We start from the raw sequence: 25,564 nt of genomic DNA on the forward strand, positions 1-25,564 counted from the left end.
AACATAGCTTTAAACTGCAGAGTCTCAGATATCCAATAATGACAAAGCGCTAATCAACCTCTTCCCTCTCCTCTAGCTTACTACCAGCAGCAGTAGCAGACACAAGAACAGCAGACTCTGGATTGTGCAAACTCTCATGGAAGCAAGTAAAGAGGGCTGGGCAGGCTAAATTACTAGGTTCTGATAATCATCCTCAGATCTGTCCAGATCATAAGTCTGCATTATTGCTCCTATGACATCAGCCAACTTTCTCTTGAAAACCAGTCAGTGCATCAAAAATAGATTCTGAAGCTTCACACACAAAAATATAATTAAAAAAGTATACTTTACACTCAAAATACAGTGCCTTAAAAAAAACTGCACTGCCCTCAGCAGTGACAACAAGGGTGGGGGCAACCTTTTCACAATTCACAAACAAGTCTGTAATGTCAGTTAGGCAGAATACCACACACTTAGATCTGATCAATGACTTGAACAGCTACAACATCTTTGTAGATTAGACATTGATGTAATTAATATACAGAGATATTTGACAGAATAATATCTGTCTCCTCCCAGCTCTCAGAATCACGACCTAACAAAACATCCATACAGATGCTTTGTTTTTTTCTTTTCTTTTTTTTAAGTAATTTTAAATGGAAACGAAAAGCAAAATTAAAGTTCATGATTTTAGCGTGTAGTCTTAATAAATGTTTCAATCTACTCCTGTTGTCAAATTTCACTCATTCTCTAAAAACCTTTTGTTGAAACCTATCTCCTTTCCATGGCAGTATGCCTAGGTAAGCTGATGATCATGCAAGTCTTTTTTGCAACCATATATAACATTGTATAAACATTGTTGCTCTCATGGGGAAAAAAAGCAAGGGGCCCTATGTATTGAATGGTGTGCGGACAGCTTCTTAACTTGAGAAGCTGTCTGAATGCCTTTGCTGCATACGGGCAGCGTATTTGTTTGTCTGCTGGCCTGTATGCATCATTACACATGCAGAGTGTGTAATGCCCGCTCCTTCACTCACCCGACTGTCAATTACAAGACCTCACTCAGAGGTGGCGAAGAGTGTAAGAAGCAATGGTCTGATGACCGCTACTTCTTACATTGCTGGAAGCAGGCTCATCTGTGCAAACCTACCACACAAGGGCTCTGGAGCAGCTTACGTTGCTTCGTACTTGGAGCCCAAGGTTACAACAAAGGACACCATGGTAAAAAGGTAATTTGCATCCAACTTTAATGCTATGTAAGATTAATAACTTTTTAAATCCTAATTATTTTATTAAATATTGGAATCAAAAGCCTAATTTATCAATGGTCTGAATGTGAATAAGTACCCTTGAAATCATTAAATAAATGTGCTCAGTTAAACCATTATACAAAAGTGATGTGTGAAGATATTATACATACGTAGATAACAAATAAAGATGACGAACATTACAATACATACCTGTGCATGTGAAATACTTAGATTGACCAACACTAATTTCTACTTTGCTGAGGGAGATAGACACTTGCAAAACCGCTGAAAGAGAAGAAAAATACACATGAATGTATACAAAATGTGTTTATGTTCTGCTTATCACTTGTACACATGTAACATTTTTGTACTGTACTATATAATACAAGTTATGCCAAAAACTTCAAGATGACGTCACTTCCAGTGAATCCATATATCTGATTGGTTGTTCATCCTGTCCCTCACGGAGACACGGGGCAATCAGATGGGACTGTAATTGCCTATCTTCACTATCTATTTTGCCTCTGTCTGGGGGGTTCAAGGGGGGCAAAGCCCCCTTTGTAAACCTCATTCCCCAAGGTTTACTTGGGGTGGATGCCAGAGGATCGGCGGTGTGCCCCCCCAGAGGCAAAAACAAATAGTGAAAATGGAAGAGTCACCGGAAGTGACGTCATCTTGGAGTTTTCAATTTCTTGGAGCTTTCGACAGAACACCCCTCAAAATACAAATTGATGTGAAGGTAACTAAAATAAATGAATATGTTTAGTAAATTACAGAAATATTTGCTTTTTTTTTTGTCAAATGAATTGTTTGTACATTGTAATACATTTTTCATTTAAAAAAAAAAAAAAATCATGGTATTTAGATTTCTTTACAGCAACTTCACTACATAATAGTAGGGCAAATTGTATTGGCCAAGAAAGTACAGTAGTTTAAACATCAACTCATATAATCTCTTTATAATACACCTTAACTCCAACAGGGGAGCTTAAAACTGTCTCACATTTTGCAGGATGGCAACTATGTTGTTCGCCTTAACTTTAATTATATCCTGATTCCACAAATTAAAAAAGAACTGAACCCATAAACTGCACACAAAGCCACACCCCAGACTGATTTGACAATGCCCTAGAATAACCTGATTTCACTCCCTAGCTGCATGCCCCCCATGCTCAACTTTAGGCTGACAAGTATGGTGTTGATGGATTTAAAAAATAAAAATCTTAGGTGGCATGATACAGTGCAAAATGTGCTGTTCTGAGGCAGAAAATCTCCAGCATTTATCTTAAAAGCTTCACTTGAATTTCATTTTAGAACATCTTGAAAATCATGAGGTCTCCCTCCAATAATCCTGTGACTACTGAACTAAACCAATATGAAAGTAAAGATTAAAGATTACCATTAAGGATAAAGGCTGAATATTAGGATAAAACATAGCTATTAGGTATTGGGGGTTAAAGTGATGGTACACTCTCTTTAGATTAAGTTTAATTTATAAGTTGCAATGAAGATTTGTATAACTTACTTTTAAATATTTATTTGACATTAAAATATCCTGCACTCATCTGCCCACTTAAAAAGTAAAACATTTCTGTGAGCTAAAGATGTGAATAGTTCTCCAATCAGTGCTTTCCCCTTCGGAAGCCTTTTGTTGTAGCTAGAGCACTGATTGGTCAACAATTTAACAATTTAAAGGGAAACTAAACCCAAACATTTTCTTTCAAGATTCAGGTAGAGAATACTATTTTAAGCAATATTCCAATTTACTTCTATTATCTAATTTGCTTCATTCTTTAGGTATCCTTTGCTGAAGAAATAACAATGCACATGGGTGAGCCAATCACACGAGGCATCTGTGTGCAGCCACCAACCAGCAGCTACTGAGCCTATCTATATATGCTTTTCAGCATAGGATATCAAGAGAATAAAGCAAATTAGATAATAGAAGTAAATTAGAAAGTTGTTTAAAATTACATGCTCTTTCCAAATCATAAAAGAAAAAATTCGGGTTTTATGATCCTTTAAACCGTTAACTCACAGAAAAATTGACTTTAGAAGTGGGTAGCGTAGCACAGGGTATATAAATAAATAGCTCATCTTCATTAACTGAAGAATAAAATTCCATCTAAAATGTGACTAAGATTTCAGAGTTTACTATCACTTTAAAGTTAATGCTTTGGATGCCAGAGAGGGAATAGAAATGAGTTGCAGCTTTCTAATGTATCTATGGGGTTAGCAGCATGTTGCCGTCTAGCAGGAATTACTGCAATATTGCTGAATTGATGGCACTGGTGGAGTTGTATTCTGGCTGCAAAAATATTCACCTGTTATATTTCAACAGCTTCAATACTGCTGTGGGGCCATGATTCCCAATCCCAACAAGAAACCCTGTATTAATTTGCCCAATTTAAATAAAAAATCACTTGTATTTTTATTTTATTTTTTCCTTTTTTCCCCCCCAAAAATACCTTTATTGTAGGTAAACATTACAATAACAACAAAACAGATAATCAAGGACATCACAGGAATACATGACAATACATGATCTGAATAGTGAACATGGCTTACTTAACAATTCGCAATTATGTTATGTTATTCTGTAGTATTCCACTCGACATCTCATAGAGTAGAGATATTGCAACATACCTGTATGTTTCAAGTGATTATTAAGTAGGTTAGGCATGTGGTGAAAGACACCATACCTAAGCATGACAGTATAATTTTGATATAGCAATAAACAACTAATTGTTGTCCTCCTCTCTTACTTAGTCTTATTAGTCTCTAGACTCATCAGCGTAAAAAAAGGAGGGGGGGGAAGTAAGGGTAGGAAGGCCAAAAGATCGGAGGAGGGGGGAGGGGAAAGCAGGGAGAAGGGGGGGTTCTCTTCTGAAATCTCGGTCAGGGGCACTGTATTCAACTGACAGTCGGATGCCCTATCTAAGGTTGTCTTAAAGTCTCAGCAGAGCTGATTCCTCACTCTGGAGCCCTCGCCGCCTATCCTTTTTGTCTAGTTAGGTATGTCTCCCAGGGTTCCCAGATCTGGCTGAACTCTGCTGATTGTTTTCTAATCCTATAGACATAGTCTTCCATAGATTTTATGTAATTCAAATACTCCACTGCTCCCTGCCACCTGGGAGGGGATGTCTTCTTCCAATTCCTGGCTATGAGCATTTATATTGAGGTCAAGAGGTAGAGAAGCAGGGATTGTTTAGGTTTGGGAAGTTTTCTAATGCCTAGATGTAGGAGAGCAATCCTAATGTAGAACATACTCTCCAGAGCTTAGTCCACAGAGGCTGAATTTTGCTGCATGACCACATGTGGAGCGGAGTACCCATCTCCCCACAGTCTCTGCAGCACTTAGGTGAACAGCCAGGGAACAACGTCTGGAACTTAGTCGGAACTAGAGTTCATACATTGTCACGCAATGCAGCGCCGATTTGGTGATTGTGATGGCTCTAGTTAATTCCTGTGTCATGTACATCAGTCTCAGTTCAGTCTCCCAAGCCACCATGTGTCTCGTTTTTACAAGGACCGACTCACCTAAGAGGCTTCTATAAAGTGTTGAAATAGGTTTATGTAGTTGGAGTCCTGCCTGCCATCTAACCTCCCAGACAGTAAGGTTCTGGGTCTTTTCTGTCAAGAAGCCCCACACTTTTATGAGGGACTGCAATCTCAAAAGCTCAAATTGCATCTGAGGGGAGAGATCAAACTCAGTCACCATTTCCTGATTGGTAAGGAGGTGCTTGTTTAGATAAAAATCCTTCAATTGAGCAAATTCTACTTGACTCCAGCTGTGCATCTGCACATTAGACAAACCCTGGAGTAATGCAACAATGGGATGGATCGGCGAGGGGTGGGGAGCAATCAGCGGGTTATGCCGTAGCTTGTACCAGGTTGATTAACATCCGTTAATCAGTTAGTTAGAGACGTAACATTCGTGGCCAGATGTGGGAGCCACAAAAGCTCTGACAAGTCAATATATGCTGGTAAGGATGCCTGTTCCTGCTCCCTCCACCTCGTAGGCGGGAGATCCCCTCCCCATGCCGAGACATGAGAAATCATGGCTGCCTTATAATATAAACGTACACATGGTAGACCCAATCCTCCCCTTTCAACAGGAGCCTGCAGGATAGTTGCTGCAACTCTGGGTCTCTTATTGTTCCAAACATAGGCATTAAATATCACCTGAAAGTTCTGCAGTATCCGTGTTGGGACTGGGATCTGGATACATCTTAAGATGTATGTCAATTTAGGCAGGATCATCATCTTCAGGGCTGCAATCCTACCCATCCAATATATCTCATTGTACTTTCTAGATTTCAGCATCCTATCTATCTCTTTTAGGAGGGTATCGTAATTATCTTGGATGACAAACTCCTTGTCGTGAGACAGGAACACCCCCAAGTGCCGAATTCCTCTAAGCGACCAATTAAAAGAATACATTTTCCTAAAATATCGCTACTCCGTCTGGTCTATGTTCAATAAATAGGCCTCTGTTTTTTTCACATTAATTGTATAGTTGGAGATCCTGCTAAATGCAACATTGCCGGCTCTGTGATGAATAGCGTCAGATTGTCCGCAAATAGTGCCAGTTTTTGTATCGTATTGTGGATTTGGAGACCCTGAATCTTTTTTTCTTGCCTAATTGCTTCTGCTAGTGGCTCTATCACTAGAGCAACAAGCAGTGGGGATAGAGAGCACCCCTGTCTGGTGCCATTATGTATCTGGAATTTGGGGGAGCAAAAGCCCAGTCCCTTTATCACCGCCGTCGGTCCAGAGTACAAGGCCGCGACCGCCTCACAGAAAGGATGTGGGATCCCAAAAGTTTTCAGGACCTCAAACATGTACTCCCATCCCACCCTGTTGAACGCCTTGTCAGCATCTAATGACAGGGTGAGAAGGGGCAATCCCATGTCAGCCGTTTCCAAAAAGATATTAAGTAGCCTACGGGTGTTATCGGTACCTTGATTTCCCTGAATGAATCCGACCTGATCAAGGTGGACTATAGATGGTAAGTGACGTCCCAATCTAGTCACTTACCATCCACATTAATGAGCGAGATAGGTCATGTGGGGTCCTTCCCTTCCTTAGGGATAGTCAAGATGTCGGCCTCCAAGAATTCCTGTAGGAATTTACCCTTCTCCATTACTCCGCTATATAGCCGGAGCAGAAGGGGTGACAGTAACTGGGAAAAAGTTTGGTAGAATAGTCCTGTAAAGCCATCTGGGCCCGGTGCCTTATGTGGCTTCAGGATAAGGATGACTGCCTTAACTTCCTCAAGTGTAAGGGGGTTGCTCAAGTCTGTAACAGCATCTTTGCTCAGGGTAGGGAGGTGTCAATAATTGATTTATCTTGCCCTTGCCGGATGTGTGTGTATCCCCCTCTAGATTATAAAGTGAGGAGTAATACTCAGTGAACGCCCTATCTATGGCCCTGGGCGTGCACACCAACCCCGTCGCTGTCTTGCTTGCCGCGATTCTGCTCTGCGCCGTACGGTCTCTGAGTTTATGTGCTAATAACCTGTCTGTCTTATTTTCCTTACAGTAGTATAACTGCTTGAGCCGAAACAGGTTGGCTTGCACTCGCAAAAGTTCTTGTTTATTTATTTCACCTCTGAGGGTCCCCACTTGGTAAGCAGAGGGCAGAGTTAGGGTCTTTTTTATTTGCAAGTTCAAATTGTCTGAGGTCCGCATATAGTTTGGCTAGCGAGATTTTGTTTTTCGATCTCAGATGGGCATTTTTTTTTCAGAAAATGTCCTCTTAGATAGGCCTTAAGGGCAGCCCAGAGGATTTCCAAACTTGTGTCCCCTGTATCATTATGTTTCAGGAAATCCTGAATAATCTCTACCAGGTGGGGAACCTCAACCTCCGACAGACAGTAATCTGGCAGCTTACAAGCCGGCCTGCTTTCAGGGGGTTGTAAAAGGGAGAAGCTAGCACTAACCAGATCATGGTCAAATCAGGGACAGACCCTGATATGCAGAGTATGGAATTTATCCAGGGTCCAAGAATCGCACAGAAGATAATCTATGCGTGCATATGAGTTGTGTGGTTTAGAGTGGTGTGTATAGTCCCTTTCAGTCGGGGCTAAGCATCTCCAAATGTCATATAGTCAGTATTGGTACATAAGTTTACGTAAGACGTTAGATTGGGTGGTTAAATTACGGTCAACTTGGTGCCCACCAATCACTTTCTTATCTAATACAGGGTCCCACACCAAGTTTAAATCTCCCCCTATCAGAAGATGCCCCCTTTTAAGCTCATCCAAGCTCCTCAAACACAGTCGTAAAAAGGGGATTTGTTTCGTATTAGGTGCATAGATAGATGCTAAAGTGCATAGGATCCCATTTAGAGTGCAGACAACAGTGATATATCTACCTTCTGGGTCCCGCCCCATATGGTCAATCACACAGCATATATCTCTATGAATCAGAATGGCCACTCCGCATTTCTTTTCTGAGTATGAAGCTAGTTTGCATTATATTTTTCCTTTTATTTACTCATATCTCTGAAATGTGATAAATTCTTAATATTTATAAGACAATCAACAGTTCAGGAAAAAAACAGAGCACAGCTTTTAGGCCATAATAGTTGCTGAAAATGTCCATCATATTTCTCTGTTTTTACTATGTTGCATTTTGCCAAGTTTGGGCAATTATCTAAAATATAGAAAAATAACAGGACACAGAATGTAGGTTCTCTCTATGGAGTGTGGGACAAGCACCAGTGTTACACAATAGCAATAGGTGTTTACAGAGTTAGAAGTGAAAGTTAAACTTTCTTTATTCAGATGGAGCAAGCAACTTGAATTTTCAATAATTAATCATGTTGGGTTAGACTACAAGTGAAGCACAATTAATAAGAACATGTTTAATCAGTGATTTCAAGTGAAATAACACCTGACAAGATTTAAGTTGCATCAACTCTATGTTGCATTCTCCATGTATACACTTATATTAGTATTTTTTCAGATATTCAATAACATCCATTAGAAAAGAACTAATTGATTAGGAAAGTCAACACATTAACAGTTTTACTACATCATTATAAGTTTTTCTTTGAATATTATCTTTGTAAATTTCCAAAATGAAAACAACAGTATATAAAGAAAATTTCAAAAGAAAGGGACACGAAACCCAGATTTTTTCTTTCATGATTAAAATAGAGCTTACATTTTTAAGCATCTTTCCATTTTTTTTCTTATCCACTCTAATCTCTCTAACAGATCCTTCTCCGTCTCTTTTGCTGGTGACTCCTCCTCTCTATTGCCTCTGTCTATTGGAGTACCTCAAGGCTCTGTCCTGGGTCCTCTACTCTTCTCTATTTACACTTCTTCACTGGGTAAACTTATCAACAGCTATGGCTTCATCTATCACCTCTATGCCGATGATACCCAGATCTACCTTTCCACCCCTGCACTCTCTCCTTCTGTCAATTCTCACATCAGTGAATGCTTATCTGGCATTTCCTCCTGGATGGCCTCTCACCACCTAAAAATAAATATGTCCAAGACCGAACTACTTCTAATTCCCCCCTCTAACTCCACTCTAGTTTCCAATTTTTCTATCACTGTTGGCGACACCACTATCTCCCCATGACCCCAAGTCCGCTGCCTCAGAGTCACGCTTGACTCAAATCTGTCCTTCATTCCCCACATCCAACTGCTCTCTTCATCCTGCTGCAACCACCTACGCAATATCTCCAAAATTTGTCCATTTCTGAGTGCTGAAAATACTAAACAGCTAATCCACTCCCTGGTAATTTCCCGACTTGACTACTGTAATAACCTACTAACTGGCCTCCCTCTCTCCTGCCTCTCACCCCTCCAATCCATCCTAAATGAATCTGCCAGGCTAATCCATGATGCTCTGTTTCTGCTGTACCTCTTTGTGAGTCCTTCACTGGCTCCCCATTCACAACAGAGTTAAATTCAAAATTCTCACCCTGACCTACAAAGTCCTCACCAATGCTGCCCCACCCTACCTGTCCTCACTCATTAACAAATATACTCCTGCCCTCCCCCTAATATCCAACAATGACCTGCTTCTTGCGCTCTCTACCATCACCTCCTCTCATGCTAGACTACAGGACTTCTCTTGTGCGGCACCAACCCTCTGGAATGCACTTCCTCGAGCTGTCAGACTTGCCCCTAACCCCTCCTCCTTTAAATGTTCCCTAAAGACCTTACTTCGAGCTTATCACCCGACTTATTTACAAACTAACTCCACTTAACTAACAGTTGCCCTCTATCTCCTCACTAATATCATTCTCACATTTGCAGTCCCCACCTCCTGTTTCCCATCCTCCCACCCATCTAGATTGTAAGTTCCCACAGGAATAGGGCCCTCAATTCCCCCTGTATTTGTCTGTAAAATGTTGTCTTTTATTGTATTGTTTCTCCATTGTACTATTATCCTTGTACCCATGGGCAGAGCTGCGGAATCTGTCGGCGCTTTATAAATAAAGAATAAAAATAATAATAATAATATTAGCAATTTCCTTTGTTTTCTTAGTATCCTTTGTGGAAAATCAGAAACTTAAGCTCAGGAGCGTGCATGTGTCGGGAGCACTATATGGCAGTAGTTTTACAAGAATGGTATCCATTTGCAAGAGCATTAGATGGCATAACTTTTTTCCTGCCAGGAAGTCCTCCAGACACCTACCTAGGTATCTCTGCAACAAAAAATACCATGGGAACAAAGCAAATTTGATAGTAGAAGTAAATTGGAAACCTTTTACAATTGTATGCTCTGTCTGAATCACAAAATACAATGTTTCATATCCCTTTAAATACTATTCAATAAACCTTCTGGAGGACCATGTTTTCCTCTCAATGATATGTAAAAACAGAAAAGAATAAAAGAACTGTGAGATAAGTAAATGTGGTTACCAACATGTGAACCCTTCAAGAAACAAGACATTGGGGCCGAATTATCAAGGGCTGAATGGCCCCTAATGCCCCTGTTTCTGTGCAAGCCTTCAGGCTCAACGTAAACAGCAGTTATGAAGCAGCGGTCTTAAGACCGTTGCTCCTTAACCGGTCCGCTGCCTCTGAGGCTGCGGACATTAATCCGCCTGATCCTATAAGATTGGGTTGATTGTTACCCCCTGCTAGTGGTTATTTGGCCACAAATCTGCAGGGTGTGGCATTGCACAAGCAGTTCACTAGAACTGCTTGTGCAATGTTAAATGACAACAGCGTATGATGTCGACATTCAGCTATGTCTGGCAGACATGATACGATACAGCGTATCATGTCCGCCAGACTTTGATAAATCGGCCCCATTGGCTAGATTTGTAGATACTCATTATGCTGTCAAAATGCCTCGTTATTCATTCAAAATCACGTACAAATTGATTGAGGCATATTTCACCTATTTTATCTTGCACAGCAAACGTGATCTGCTACAAATGCAGCAAAACAATAAATCTAGTAGTAGAGAAAGCAAAAACAAAGGCGCCTCCTTGGGGCATTGCATAAATATCATATGGGACATACAACACATATATATGAACAATAAATACAATGGCAACACTTTGGAAACATTTCAAAACAGGATATGTAAATGTGTAAAATAACAGTTATGCAATTATTTAAATTAAAGCAGTTTTGGTGGAGAGAACGGTATTTGTATAAGCAATGTCACAGACACAATTAAGTGTTTATTGGTAAGCGTGTTCTTGAAATGTGGTTGAGATTTTTAACATAAACTGCAATTTACAATGTAGGCTTTAAAAAGACACAATTGGCAGTGTAAAGTATCTTGTCTCACGGTCTTGTCTCATTATAGCAAACCTTACAAGGTTGTGCCCTTTTTTAATTTTATCGTCTAACTTTTTAAAGATTTGTTTTTTTTCTTGTGAGAGTGGTCTGTTTAAATCAATGTTTTAAATCAATTGTTTAGTAATATTTTTAAACCATTTTTGTGATGCTGATATATTTAACAGTGGAATTCCAAGAAGACAAGACGGCTCAAAATCCAAGTGCTTTATTCGGAAAATAGTGACGACATAAAAACAGCAGTTCATCAACGTTAGGCATAACAGCACTACTAAAAAGAAAAACAGGTAAGACTGCAGGCTGGTTGTCTGTCTTACGCGTTTCAGCTTCCTGCCTTAATCATAGACCTTGTTAACCCATTGTAACCTGCACTTTAAATATCTGATCTCTGCATTTCATTGGTCCTGCAGTCTCTCCTAGTAGCCAATCAAAAACTTGCGCTGAAATTGACAGGCAATTCAATATTTCTAACAATAGTGTCAGCTTATCTACCCTTATACAATTACCTCTCCCATTGAAGCCTACAGGTTATACAATTGTTAGAAAAAACACAACACACACATTCTTTTTAAAAACAATACATTCATATGGAAGAAAAAAAGAGAGAGAGAAGGAGAAGAAAAAGAAGAAAAAAAGAGAATTACATGTTAAATCGTTAGGTGGTAATACATCTCTAGTAATTGAGTATTAACCAAAAATGTATCTATCCTAAGCTTATATATCACTGCAAAATATGCAAGACAATCAAGCATACTTATAAAAATATGCCTCTCTACAAATGATTTCCAGAGGTTTACTGCTGAGAAAATTTCCCTCATTCTTGGTCACAGATGAGAAATTTCACTTAGAGTGGAATGAGATTTTATCTGAGTGCTCACTGAGGCTGATGCCACTCATTATAAGACACAAGGAGGAGAAATAAATTGAAGCCAGAATAAACATAGAGAATTTACAAAAAGAACTAGATGGCGTATTACAGGAAACAGTGGACAAAGCAAAGAAAGAACTAGATGTGATCAAATTTAGAAAGTATACAAGAGACTCTGATGATTACTCGACTAACAGAGTATACAATTGGCAGCCCAGGAGAGGCTATAGACAAAGGAGACAGGGCAATAAGCGCCACCAGTATAACAACAAAACAGATGAGAAGAAAAATCAGAAGAAAGTTAAATTCTCGGACAAAGATCCAGAGTCCAATGAGGAAGATGAACTATCTAATTTGGTGTCTTTTATGTCAGGGGAACAATCATCAGAGGATGAAGCAAGGATTGATACAATGGCTGTAGTTGCTAAACCCCAGTCAGTGATACTAGCTAGTACCAGTGATAATAGCCTAAAACAGGTTCCAGTGATAAAGTACATAGAGCCTGTGGTCAGGCAAAAAGTAGTAGGCCAGACAAAAGCGCAGAAGGCCAATAAGTACAAGCAGAGTCAGTCTGTATCAGCAAACATTGCTAGAGTACAGGGTAGTAAGGATTTTCACTTAGTACAACATCAAAAAAGAGGAGGAGGCATAGGAGGAAATCTAGGAAGAGGTGGGATAATGGTACAACCCTCGACCACACACCAGGGACCCCAGAGATATCAGTACATCCTAAGTAGGGGTCAGAACAAAAACAGGAAACAAATGTCGAGCTATCATTCCTAAGTTTAGGTCTCAACTTTGTGCCAACCACACAATTTGATATTTTTGATACCATAATGGATTTGAATAGATTCATTAGAGATTTTACTATCAAAAAATATTATAAACAAAATCCCACCCCACTACAGGAAACTGTTATCCTTGACTACTAGCCCTAAACATGATTACTTTAGTTTCATGAAAGCTAAAGACTTTCTGTCCCTGCACTCATTTGAAATGGAAAGTGCAGATACAGACGTACAGAAATATTCACATAAAGGATACAATCCAGAGTCCATTGTTTACCCCACACAGATCAGGAGCCATGCACTAGAATCCTTTCATAAGAGGGTTGAGGAGGATTTAAAATTTTAAATTAAAAAAACAATAAACATGATAACAACCTCTCACATGAACAGAAGCAGGCATTGATACAATTACAACAGAGAAAGAACATGACCATTAAGCAGTCTGATAAGGGGGGCTCCAATGTAATGTTGGATAGAGCCTACTACATATCAGAGGGAGAAAGACAGCTGGATGACAACTTGGTATACATGAAACTGTCTGCTGATCCCACAACTACATATGGAGCCCAACTATACAACCTGCTAGACAATGGAAAATATATGGATATCTTTGATGACAATATGTCTAATTACCTATATGTTGAGAAACCAGTAGTACCAATCTTTCACCACCTCCCGAAGGTCCACAAGACACTAACACATTGAAAGGTTGCCCAATAGTTTCAGGGATTGTATCTTTGTTCAAGAACCTGTCCATTTGGCTAGAGTCCCTATTAGAACCTATAGTATACAAATTACCCTCATTCCTCTGGAATACTAAACACCTATTGAGATTACTAGAGGATATAACATTGAAAGTATGGGGTGGCTAACCGTGGATGTAGTTAGTCTTTACTCCACATGACAAAGGTATAATAGCGGTAGAATTTATGTTACACAAATTGACTAATTATTCTACTGAGCTGGTTCAGTATATCTCAAATGTTTTAGAATTTTTACTTACCCTTAATTATATTCAGTTTGGGGGTACATTTTATTTACAACACCGAGGAACAGCCATGGGAGCAAAATTTGCCCCAGCCTATGCGGTTGGTGGGAGCTTACCCATGTGTATATGGATCTAAACCCATTCTCAGAATCATTTACTGATTATAAAATATTTAAATGACAACTTGCTATTTATTTGGCAAGGTTCTAAAGCAAGTAGTAAAGATTTTGTTGATTTTTTTGAATGACAACTTGGTAGGTTTAGAATTTACTACATCTTTTGACAGGGAACAGATACCATATGTGGATGTGACACTAATAGGTAACCCTAGAGCTAGGAAAATAGAGACTACACCCTATAGGAAACCGATCTCTTCAAATGCGCTCTTACATGCAGGAAGCTATCATCTAAACCATATGAGCTATGGCATAGCTAAAGGCCAATCCCTACGTCTAAGAAATAATTGCTCTGATGATGACAGCTTCCTGCAGGAGAGTATGCATCTGAGGTCAAGATATCTCAACAGGGGTTATGATCTAAGCACAGATCAAAGAGCATTTAATGATGTAAAGTTACAAGATAGGTCTGCCATATTGGATGAAATCCCCAAAAATAAAGATTGCAAAGATAAACCTACTTTTATTACTACCTACAGCTCTCAATATTATGCAGTTTGCAAGATAATACATAAGAAACTCCCCATTTTACTAGCAGATGATGACCTTAAGGATGAGGTCAAGAATGGCTGTTTCTGCATATCACGCAGAATTGCAACTATTAGCAACATGGTCTCACCATCAATGCTAAGAAATCCAGCTCCCAAAAGTAGTTGGTTAACTATGAAGGGACACTTCAAATTTGGTAGAGGCACCTGTAAGGCATGTAGCTATGTAATGGTTGGTAAAATATTTAAATCAAGTGTGACAACACAAAAGGTGTACTCCCATTACCACTGCACTAACTGTAAATCTAATCATGCAATTTATGTGATCACATGCTCGTCATGTACAAAATAGTACATCAAATGTACCTTAAGGGAGGCAAGGGAACGGGTGTGCGCACACATACAGTAAATGAGATTGAGCATGGTAGCCATGCCACATGTCCCGCTAAGCATTTTGTAGATGTACATGGCAAAGATATGAGTACTTTCTCATGGATGGTTATAGACCAGATAAGGTAAACAACCTAGGGGTGGTGATAGATTGCGGAAAAAAGAGGCCTACTGGATTTATACCTTAGCAACCAGGCAACCTCTAGGCATAATAATAGAAACTGATGTTATTAACTTCTGGTAATATAAAATAATTTTGTTATGCTATCAGACATACTACACAGAATGTAAACACTATAGATATTATTTAATTCAGATACATTGCTATTCACAAGTCAGATATTTATATCGGCTTTGGAACTATATTAGTTAGCTCCTATTGAATAAGGGGCAGGTTAACAAATGTAGCATCTCTTAGAATTTAGCTTATCTTAAATTGACTTCATTCTACATTCAGTAGCTCTCAATACGTATGCTTGATTGTCTTGCACATTTTACAGTGATATACTGTATAAACTTAGGATAGATACATTTTGGCTTAATACACAATCACTAGAGATGTATTACCATCTAACGATTTAACATGCAATTCTCTTTCTTTCTTCTTTTTCTCTCTTTTTTTTTTCTTTACATATGAATTTATTGTATTTAAATATACAGGGAGTGCAGAATTATTAGGCAAGTTGTATTTTTGAGGATTAATTTTAATATTGAACAACAACCATGTTCTCAATGAACCCAAAAAACTCATTAATATCAAAGCTGAATAGTTTTGGAAGTAGTTTTTAGTTTGTTTTTAGTTATAGCTATTTTAGGGGGATATCTGTGTGTGCAGGTGACTATTACTGTGCATAATTATTAGGCAACTTAACAAAAAACAAATATATACCCATTTCAATTATTTATTTTTACCAGTGAAACCAATATAACATCTCAACATTCACAAATATACATTTCTGACATTCAAAAACAAAACAAAAACAAATCAGTGACCAATATAGCCACCTTTCTTTGCAAGGACACTCAAAAGCCTGCCATCCATGGATTCTGTCAGTGTTTTGATCTGTTCACATCAACATTGCGTGCAGCAGCAACCACAGCCTCCGAGACACTGTTCAGAGAGGTGTACTGTTTTCCCTCCTTGTAAATCTCACATTTGATGATGGACCACAGGTTCTCAATGGGGTTCAGATCAGGTGAACAAGGAGGCCATGTCATTAGATTTTCTTCTTTTATACCCTTTCTTGCCAGCCACTCTGTGGAGTACTTGGACGCGTGTGATGGAGCATTGTCCTGCATGAAAATCATGTTTTTCTTGAAGGATGCAGACTTCTTCCTGTACCACTGCTTGAAGAAGGTGTCTTCCAGAAACTGGCAGTAGGACTGGGAGTTGAGCTTGACTCCATCCTCAACCCGAAAAGGCCCCACAAGCTCATCTTTGATGATACCAGCCCAAACCAGTACTCCACCTCCACCTTGCTGGCGTCTGAGTCGGACTGGAGCTCTCTGCCCTTTACCAATCCAGCCACGGGCCCATCCATCTGGCCCATCAAGACTCACTCTCATTTCATCAGTCCATAAAACCTTAGAAAAATCAGTCTTGAGATATTTCTTGGCCCAGTCTTGACGTTTCAGCTTGTGTGTCTTGTTCAGTGGTGGTCGTCTTTCAGCCTTTCTTACCTTGGCCATGTCTCTGAGTATTGCACACCTTGTGCTTTTGGGCACTCCAGTGATGTTGCAGCTCTGAAATATGGCCAAACTGGTGGCAAGTGGCATCTTGGCAGCTGCACGCTTGACTTTTCTCAGTTCATGGGCAGTTATTTTGTGCCTTGGTTTTTCCACACGCTTCTTGCGACCCTGTTGACTATTTTGAATTAAATGCTTGATTGTTCGATGATCACGCTTCAGAAGCTTTGCAATTTTAAGAGTGCTGCATCCCTCTGCAAGATATCCCACTATTTTTGACTTTTCTGAGCCTGTCAAGTCCTTCTTTTGAACCATTTTGCCAAAGGAAAGGAAGTTGCCTAATAATTATGCACACCTGATATAGGGTGTTGATGTCATTAGACCCCACCCCTTCTCATTACAGAGATGCACATCACCTAATATGCTTAATTGGTAGTAGGCTTTCGAGCCTATACAGCTTGGAGTAAGACAACATGCATAAAGAGGATGATGTGGTCAAAATACTCATTTGCCTAATAATTCTGCACTCCCTGTAATGTGTGTGTTGTGTTTTTTCTAAAAATTGTATAACCTGTAGGCTTTAATGGGAGATGTGATTGTACAAGGTTAGATAAGCTGACACTATTGTGCAAGTTTTTGATTGGCTACTAGGAGAAACTGCGGGACCAATGAAATGCAGAGATCAGACATTTAAAGTGCAGGTTACAATGGGTAACAAGTTCTATGATTAAGGCAGGAAGCTGGAACGCGTAAGACAGACAACCCGCCTGCAGTCTTACCTCTTTTTTCTTTTTAGTAGTGCTGTTATGCCTAACGTTGATGGAACTGATGTTTTTATGTTGTCACTACTTTACTTTACAATATAGTGCTCAGTAAATAAGCTTATGTAAAAGAGAGACACATACTTTACAATATAGTGCTCAGTAAAATAAGCTGATGTGAAGGAGAGATACTTACTTTACAATACAGTGCTCTGTAAAATAAGCTTACGTGAAGCAGAGACACTTACTTTACAATATAGTGCTCAGTAAAATAAGCTGATGTAAAGGAGAGACACTTACTTTACAATATAATGCTCAGTAAAATAAGCTGATGAGAAGGAGAGACACTTACTTTACAATATAGTGCTCAGTAAAATAAGCTGATGTGAAGGAGAGACACTTACTTTACAATATAGTGCACAGTAAAATAAGCTTACATGAAGGAGAGACACTTACTTTACAGTATAGTGCTCAGTAAAATAAGCTGATGTGAAGGAAAGACACTTACTTTACAATATAGTGCTCAGTAAAATAAACTGTTTTATCATGTCCGCCAGATACCGTACATGATCGGGCGGTTTGACGTCCTCAGCCTTAGAGGCTAAAGGTTTGCGTGGAAACAGGGGCATCATTTACAATATAGTGCTTAGTAAAATAAATACGTGGAGAAGAGACACTTACATTACAATATAGTGCTCAGTAAAATAAATATGTGGAGAAGAGACACTTACATTACAGTGCTCAGTAAAATAAGCTTATGTGAAGGAGAGACACCTACTTTACAATATAGTGCTCAGTAAAATAAGCTGATGTGAAGGAGAGACACTTACTTTACAATATAGTGCTCAGTAAAATAAGCTGATGGGAAGGAGAGACACATACTTTACAATATAGTGCTCAGTAAAATAAGCTTATGTGAAGGAGAGACACTTACTTTACAGTATAGTGCTCAGTAAAATAAGCTGATATGAAGGAAAGACACTTACTTTACAATATAGTGCTCAGTAAATAAGCTGATGTGAAGGAGAGATACTTACTTTACAATATAGTGCTCAGTAAAATAAGCTTATGGGAAGGAGAGACACTTTACAATATAGTGCTCAGTAAAATAAGCTTATGTGAAGGAGAGACACTTACTTTACAGTATAGTGCTCAGTAAAATAAGCTGATATGAAGGAAAGACACTTACTTTACAATATAGTGCTCAGTAAATAAGCTGATGTGAAGGAGAGATACTTACTTTACAATATAGTGCTCAGTAAAATAAGCTGATGTGAAGGAGAGATACTTACTTTACAATATAGTACTCAGTAAAATAAGCTTATGGAAAGGAGAGACACTTAACAATATAGTGCTCAGTAAAATAAGTTGATGTGAAGGAGAGATACTTACTTTACAATATAGTGCTCAGTAAAATAAGCTGATGTGAAGGAGAGATACTTACTTTACAATATAGTGCTCAGTAAAATAAGTTGATGTGAAGGAGAGATACTTACTTTACAATATAGTGCTCAGTAAAATAAGTTGATGTGAAGGAGAGATACTTACTTTACAATATAGTGCTCAGTAAAATAAGTTGATGTGAAGGAGAGATACTTACTTTACAATATAGTGCTCAGTAAAATAAGTTGATATGAAGGAGAGATACTTACTTTACAATATAGTGCTCAGTAAAATAAGTTGATATGAAGGAGAGATACATACTTTACAATATAGTGCTCAGTAAAATAATCTTACGTGAAGGAGAGACACTTTACAATATAGTGCTCAGTAAAATAAGCTTACGTGAAGCAGAGACACTTACTTTACAATATAGTGCTCAGTAAAATAAGCTGATGTGAAGCAGAGACACTTACTTTACAATATAGTGCACAGAAAAATAAGCTTACGTGAAGGAAAGACACTTACTTTACAGTATAGTGCTCAGTAAAATAAGCTGATATGAAGGAAAGACACTTACTTTACAATATAGTGCTCAGTAAAATAAACTGTTTTATCATATCCACCAGATACCGTACATGATCAGGGGGTTTGACGTCCGCAGCCTTAGAGGCTAAAGGTTTGCGTGGAAACAGGGGCATCATTTACAATATAGTGCTTAGTAAAATAAATATGTGGAGAAGAGACACTTACATTACAATATAGTGCTCAGTAAAATAAGCTTATGTGAAGGAGAGACACTTACTTTACTTACATTACAATATAGTGCTCAGTAAAATAAGCTGATGTGAAGAAGAGACACTGGGGCCTATTTACTATGGTGCGAGCGGACATGATCTGATATAGCGGATCATGTCCGCTGCACATCGATAAATGCCGACAGCATTTGCGGCCAATCGGTCACTAGCAGCGGGTGTCAAACAACCAGAATGTATTCAATCGGGTTAATTTCTGTCCACCACCTCAGAGCAGACGGACAGGTTATGGAGCAGCGGTCTTTAGACCGCTGCTTCATAACTTCTGTTTCTGGCGAGCCTGAAGGCTTTCCAAAAACACGGGGCTTGATAAATATGTCCCACATACTTTACAATATAGTGCTCAGTAAAATAAGCTTATGGGAAGGAGAGACACTTTACAATATAGTGTTCGGTAAAATAAGCTGATGTGAAGGAGAGACACTTACTTTACAATATAGTGCTCAGTAAAATAAGCTGATGTGAAGGAGAGACACTTACTTTACAATATAGTGCTCAGTAAAATAAGCTGATGTGAAGGAGAGACACTTACTTTACAATATGGTGCTCAGTAAAATAAGCTGATGTGAAGGAGAGACACTTACTTTACAATATAATGCTCAGTAAAATAAGCTTATGTGAAGGAGAGACACTTACTTTACAATATAGTGCTCAGTAAAATAAGCTTATGTGAAGGAGAGACACTTACTTTACAATATAGTGCTCAGTAAAATAAGCTTATGTGAAGGAGAGACACTTACTTTACAATATAGTGCTCAGTAAAATAAGCTTATGTGAAGGAGAGACACTTACTTTACAATATAGTGCTCAGTAAAATAAGCTTATGTGAAGGAGAGACACTTACTTTACAATATAGTGCTCAGTAAAATAAGCTTATGTGTAATTTATATGTTTGTAATAGTATTTCTAATGCTTTCTTTAAATGTAATATTCAAATTGTTTACATAACATTCTAACATTCGATTTTCGAATGGTCGGTTTCGAATTTTACAATTACATTCGAAAATATATGTTTCGAAAAATTTGAATTTATATTTGTAATAGTATTTCTAATGCTTTCTTTAAATGTAATATTCATATTATGCAATATTCAAATTAGAAAAATTCTAATTTATATGTTTGTAATAGTATTTCTAATGCTTTCTTTAAATGTAATATTCAAATTGTTTACATAACATTCTAACATTCAATTTTCGAATGGTCGGTTTCGAATTTTACAATTACATTCAAAAATATTTGTTTCAAAAAATGTTAATTTATATTTGTAATAGTATTTCTAATGCTTTCTTTAAATTTAATATTCATATTATGCAATATTCAAATTCGAAAAATTTGAATTTATATGTTTGTAATAGTATTTCTAATGCTTTCTTTAAATGTAATATTCAAATTGTGCAATATTCTATATAGAAACATTTGAAATTATATATTTGTATCTATTATGTATCAATTTACTAGATTCCCTCCCTACCACATGAACTATTGAACTTCTGAATAGTATTTGTTAAATATAATGTTAAATTGGAAATTTCGAATGTGGACATTCGATATAATTATAAACATTCAAATTCGAAAGTGACATTCGAAAACTGTAAATAGCATTTGATTATAGAATTTTTAAGAATATTCGTTCTTATCAACATTCGGATTTATAATTTAAATTTTGGTAATAACATCCGTTCTAACATTCAAATTCGGAAATGTACACATTCGCCCATCCCTAGTGGTAACATGAATATTAATTTCCCCTTCTGTTTTTATTTTCTAATGCACTGTGATATAAAATTTAACACAATAGTCTAAATAACAAGTGGATTGGTATTTAGCGCTACTTTTCGAGTGTAATCTTTTTCGGGTGCAGGTTAGAGTCTGTATTACAATATTACAAGTTGAAAGTAAAACCTTTGCGTGTAAGGGAAACCCAACACGCTAACTTCAGGACTTTTGAGATATATATATACAGTATATATATATATATATATATATATATATTTATATATTCATATTAATATAGGTATATAGATGTTTGTATGTATGTATATATATATATATATATATATATATATATATATATATATATATATATATATATATATATATATATATATATATATACACACAGAGAGAAGCACACTCACAGGAACAAACAACTGGCTCAATACTATTGTTAGCCTGTTCTATGGTGATTTACCTTCTTTTAGCCCAGACCAGAAGTGGACTTCTTGCTCAGTGTGCTTAGAGGAATATGGCTACACCTCACTGACAAGGCCCAATGAAGGCCTGAAACGATCGTCTGGGGTTGCTATCTTCCTTGTTCAGAGAGGAATTGCCTGGTATTTCGGCGCTGGACTGACCGTAATAGGTGGGATCAGACTTATATACTACAGGAAAGTTCTTCTCTGTGAAAAGCATTACTGGGCTAAAAGAAGATGCACCCAGGTGGTAAATCGCCATAGAACAGGCTAACAATAGTATTGAGCCAGTTGTTCATTCCTGTGAGTGTGTTTCTCTCTCTCTCTGTGTATATATATATATATATATATATATATATATATATATATATATATATATATATATATATATGCAAACACATATATATATATATATATATATATATATATATATATATATACATATATATATACACTGTATATATACAGTATATATATATATATATATAATATATTATTAACATTATTAGATATTCATAGAAATATATATTTAAAAAAAGAGCATATATTTCTATGTGATAAACATTGGCGTGTAAAATATACATAACACACTTTGGTTTTCGCACTGTAGATCTAACACAGTGTCGGGTTAGCGCACCTAAAGAATTAAGGCATGCTATGTAAATATTAAATATAAAATATAAAAAATATTAATAATGTACATAATTATTATAGATGTACTACAATATTCAAAAAAAATATTAGAAAATATAAGTATAGTTTACAGTAATGATTATTATATATATTATTAAATTTGTGTTTTAAATATTTACATAATGTGTTAAGATAACTCTTTGTATGTGCTAATCCGACACTGTCTTAGACCTACAGTTCAAAACTCAAAGAGCAGGCCTTGTCAATCATCCCAATTTGATCAGGATAATATAACTCTGCTACCCTTGAGGTGACAAAGAGGCTAAGAAGCCTAAACAGCTAGGGCCCTAAAGTTGCCTCTGCAGCTTAATAAATGGGGTGCTATTTATTAAATACATTAGAATACAGCTACAATCAAAGAGTAATATTTATAGCATGAGATAGGATTTGCTGTAACTTGTTGCTGACTTTTATCTGATTTGCAAAATAATAACAACAACAAAAAACATACAATGAACCATTTTTTTTTGTACAATTTAGTTTAAAAGAATGCAGCTATGCCAGCAGAAATCATAATACAATTCTAGCAATGCTAAAATAATTATTTGTATTTGTTTGGATTGTTTCCCAGTTGTAAGTATTACACAGATCTACTTGATTTGGAAACAGCAGTGGTGATTGGATATTAAAAGATTGCCTAGAAAAAGCGTACACCACCGTAATTTAGGATGTAAATGAAAGAGCATTTGACTACAATTTAAGCATTATAGAAGAAATGTGTGTTGAACTATCTAGAATTTGAATAAAGTAGGACTTGTTTATGAAGGAAATGCAGTTATTGCTGCAGATATACTCTGTGATGCTCAGACTGCAATGTCCCCTCTGTTTGTACTTTCTGGTGTTACCCAGACGACAGCTGGGTCAATAATAAATGGCCATGAAAGTTCCATTAAAAGTTGTGGCAAACCTAGCCACTTCTGGACTATAACGTAAGAAAGGTTGTCTGTGACAGACCCTTCGGTCAGGACTGAAAGTGTTAACTTTATTTTCTAACCACAAGTGGCTGGCTCCAGCTACAATCTAATTAATAGCATTCTATTGTTTGATCACCCCCAGAGAGAAACGCCTAAGTGATAAGGAGAGTCAAGAGTGTCCTGTGGTTGAAGTGTTTAAGTAATATAATCCTATTGTATCATGTCAAGAGCGCTTCTCCCTTTTATCTAATGTACAACATTCTTTCCACCCCCATCTGGGGGGGGGGGGGGGGGGTCAAAAACCTGTATAAATCTGTATGCTGCCTTCAAATAAAGTGTTATTCTGTTTAAAAACCTGAAAACTGGCTGGGTTGTGAACTGCTGATTCCCTATGCAGGACATTGTTCCCTGGTGTTAACCCTTGGTATCCGGTTGGTACCGTTACAATTGGTGGCAAGCGACGGAATGAACCTTATCGCCCAGAAGAGCAACTACCCAAGCCCAGTCCCTCCGGGAAGAGACGCTTCCATGTTTGGGGTGGGGGCAGTACTGAGCCAAGTTGGAGCAGATGGCGGAGAACACCCCGTAGCTTACTTGAGCCGAAAGTTGTTGCCCCGGACATCCCCAAGCCGATCCGTTGGGATCAGACTGTGTATGCCGGCTTGGTTCTGGGGGAGCATTGTGGCAAACCTAGCCACTTCTGGACTATAACGTAAGAAAGGTTGTCTGTGACAGACCCTTCGGTCAGGACTGAAAGTGTTAACTTTATTTTCTAACCACAAGTGGCTGGCTCCAGCTACAATCTAATTAATGCTTAGCATTCTATTGTTTGATCACCCCCAGAGAGAAACGCCTAAGTGATAAGGAGAGTCAAGAGTGTCCTGTGGTTGAAGTGTTTAAGTAATATAATCCTATTGTATCATGTCAAGGGCGCTTCTCCCTTTTATCTAATGTACAACATTCTTTCCACCCCCATCTGGGGGGGGGGGGGTCAAAAACCTGTATAAATCTGTATGCTGCCTTCAAATAAAGTGTTATTCTGTTTAAAAACCTGAAAACTGGCTGGGATGTGAACTGCTGATTCCCTATGCAGGACATTGTTCCCTGGTGTTAACCCTTGGTATCCGGTTGGTACCGTTACAAAAGTACGAAGTAAAACTGAACCTTTTACAAATATATAAAATCAAGAGGTTATAGACTTCAATTCAAATGTGTTTTATTTTCAATAATGGGTGCTTAATTCTTATAGCTAAAGCTATGCTTCACTCAGTTTGAGAATGCTGTCCTTTTGTGGGTCTAAAACATATCCTGAGGTTCTACGTAAAAAGCCACCAGATTACAAACTGCAGTTTTAACATAAAGAATCAGAGATGATACAGCCTCCAATTAAAGGGACACAATCCCCTTTTTTTTCTTTCATGATTCAGCTAAAGCATGCAATTGTAAGCAACTTTCTAATTTACTGCTATTATACATTTGTCTTTGTTTTTTTGGTATCTTTATTTGAAAAGCAGAAATGTAAGCTTAGGAGCTGACCCAATTCTGGAGGACCAGAGTAGCACTTGCTGATTGGTGGCTAAATTTTCCTGTTTAAAAAAAAAAAAAAAATAGAGCAGAGAACGAAAAGAAAAAAATATATAATAAAGTAAATTAGAAAGTTCCTTAAAATTGCATGCTCTGTCTGAATCATGAAAGACAATAATTGGGGTTTGTGTCCCTTTAATTACTGCTTTTAGCCTAGTTGTTGCTTGTGAGATACACAGTACTATAGATTCAAAAATATACTATAGATACAAAAATATACTATAGATACAAAAAAATATACTATATTTACTTAGCAAACCTAAAAAATATTTCTACCTATTCTTAAAGGGACATTAAACCCAAATGTTTTCTTTCATTGTTCAGATAGAGAATACAATTTAAAACAGCATTCCAATTTACTTCTATTATGTAATTTGCTTCATTCTTTAGATATCTTTTGTTTAAGAAATAGCAATGCACATGGGCGAGTCAATCACACAAGGCATCTATATGCAGCCACCAATCAGCAGCGTCTAGATATGCTTTTCAGCAAAGGATATCAAGAGAATGAAGCAAATTAGATCATAGAAGTAAATTAGAAAGTTGTTTAAAATTGCATGCTCTTTCTAAATCATGAACAAAAAAAAAATGTGTTTAATGTCCCTTTAAGTGTTGCTTTTGGTTCAATATTTTGCCATATTAAAGATTATATTTTGTTAGTCTGTATGGATATTGAAACTCAATCTTATAATCACTCACATGTGGCTATTGCAACTGTTAATCCAGGAAGATGCCTATGTCTATTTCAATGTTATTATTTTGCTTGGGTTTAGTTCCAGAGTTGTTAAATGTATGTAATTATTATGACAGTATTAAGGGGACACCCAATTG

The 25,564-nt window shown here is 37.5% G+C and overlaps 1 protein-coding gene across 1 annotated transcript in view; it reads right to left on the reverse strand.

The window, feature by feature from the left end:
* The window catches only part of NCAM2 (neural cell adhesion molecule 2), a 609,436-nt gene that overhangs the window by 384,322 nt on the left and 199,550 nt on the right, over positions 1 to 25,564 (reverse strand). Inside the window, 1 exon segment of the mRNA XM_053706007.1 lies at positions 1,440 to 1,514. Within this exon segment, the coding sequence (XP_053561982.1) occupies positions 1,440 to 1,514 (75 nt within the window).

This window comes from Bombina bombina, chromosome 3 (genome assembly GCF_027579735.1).
Source record: "Bombina bombina isolate aBomBom1 chromosome 3, aBomBom1.pri, whole genome shotgun sequence".
Lineage (NCBI taxonomy): Eukaryota > Metazoa > Chordata > Amphibia > Anura > Bombinatoridae > Bombina > Bombina bombina.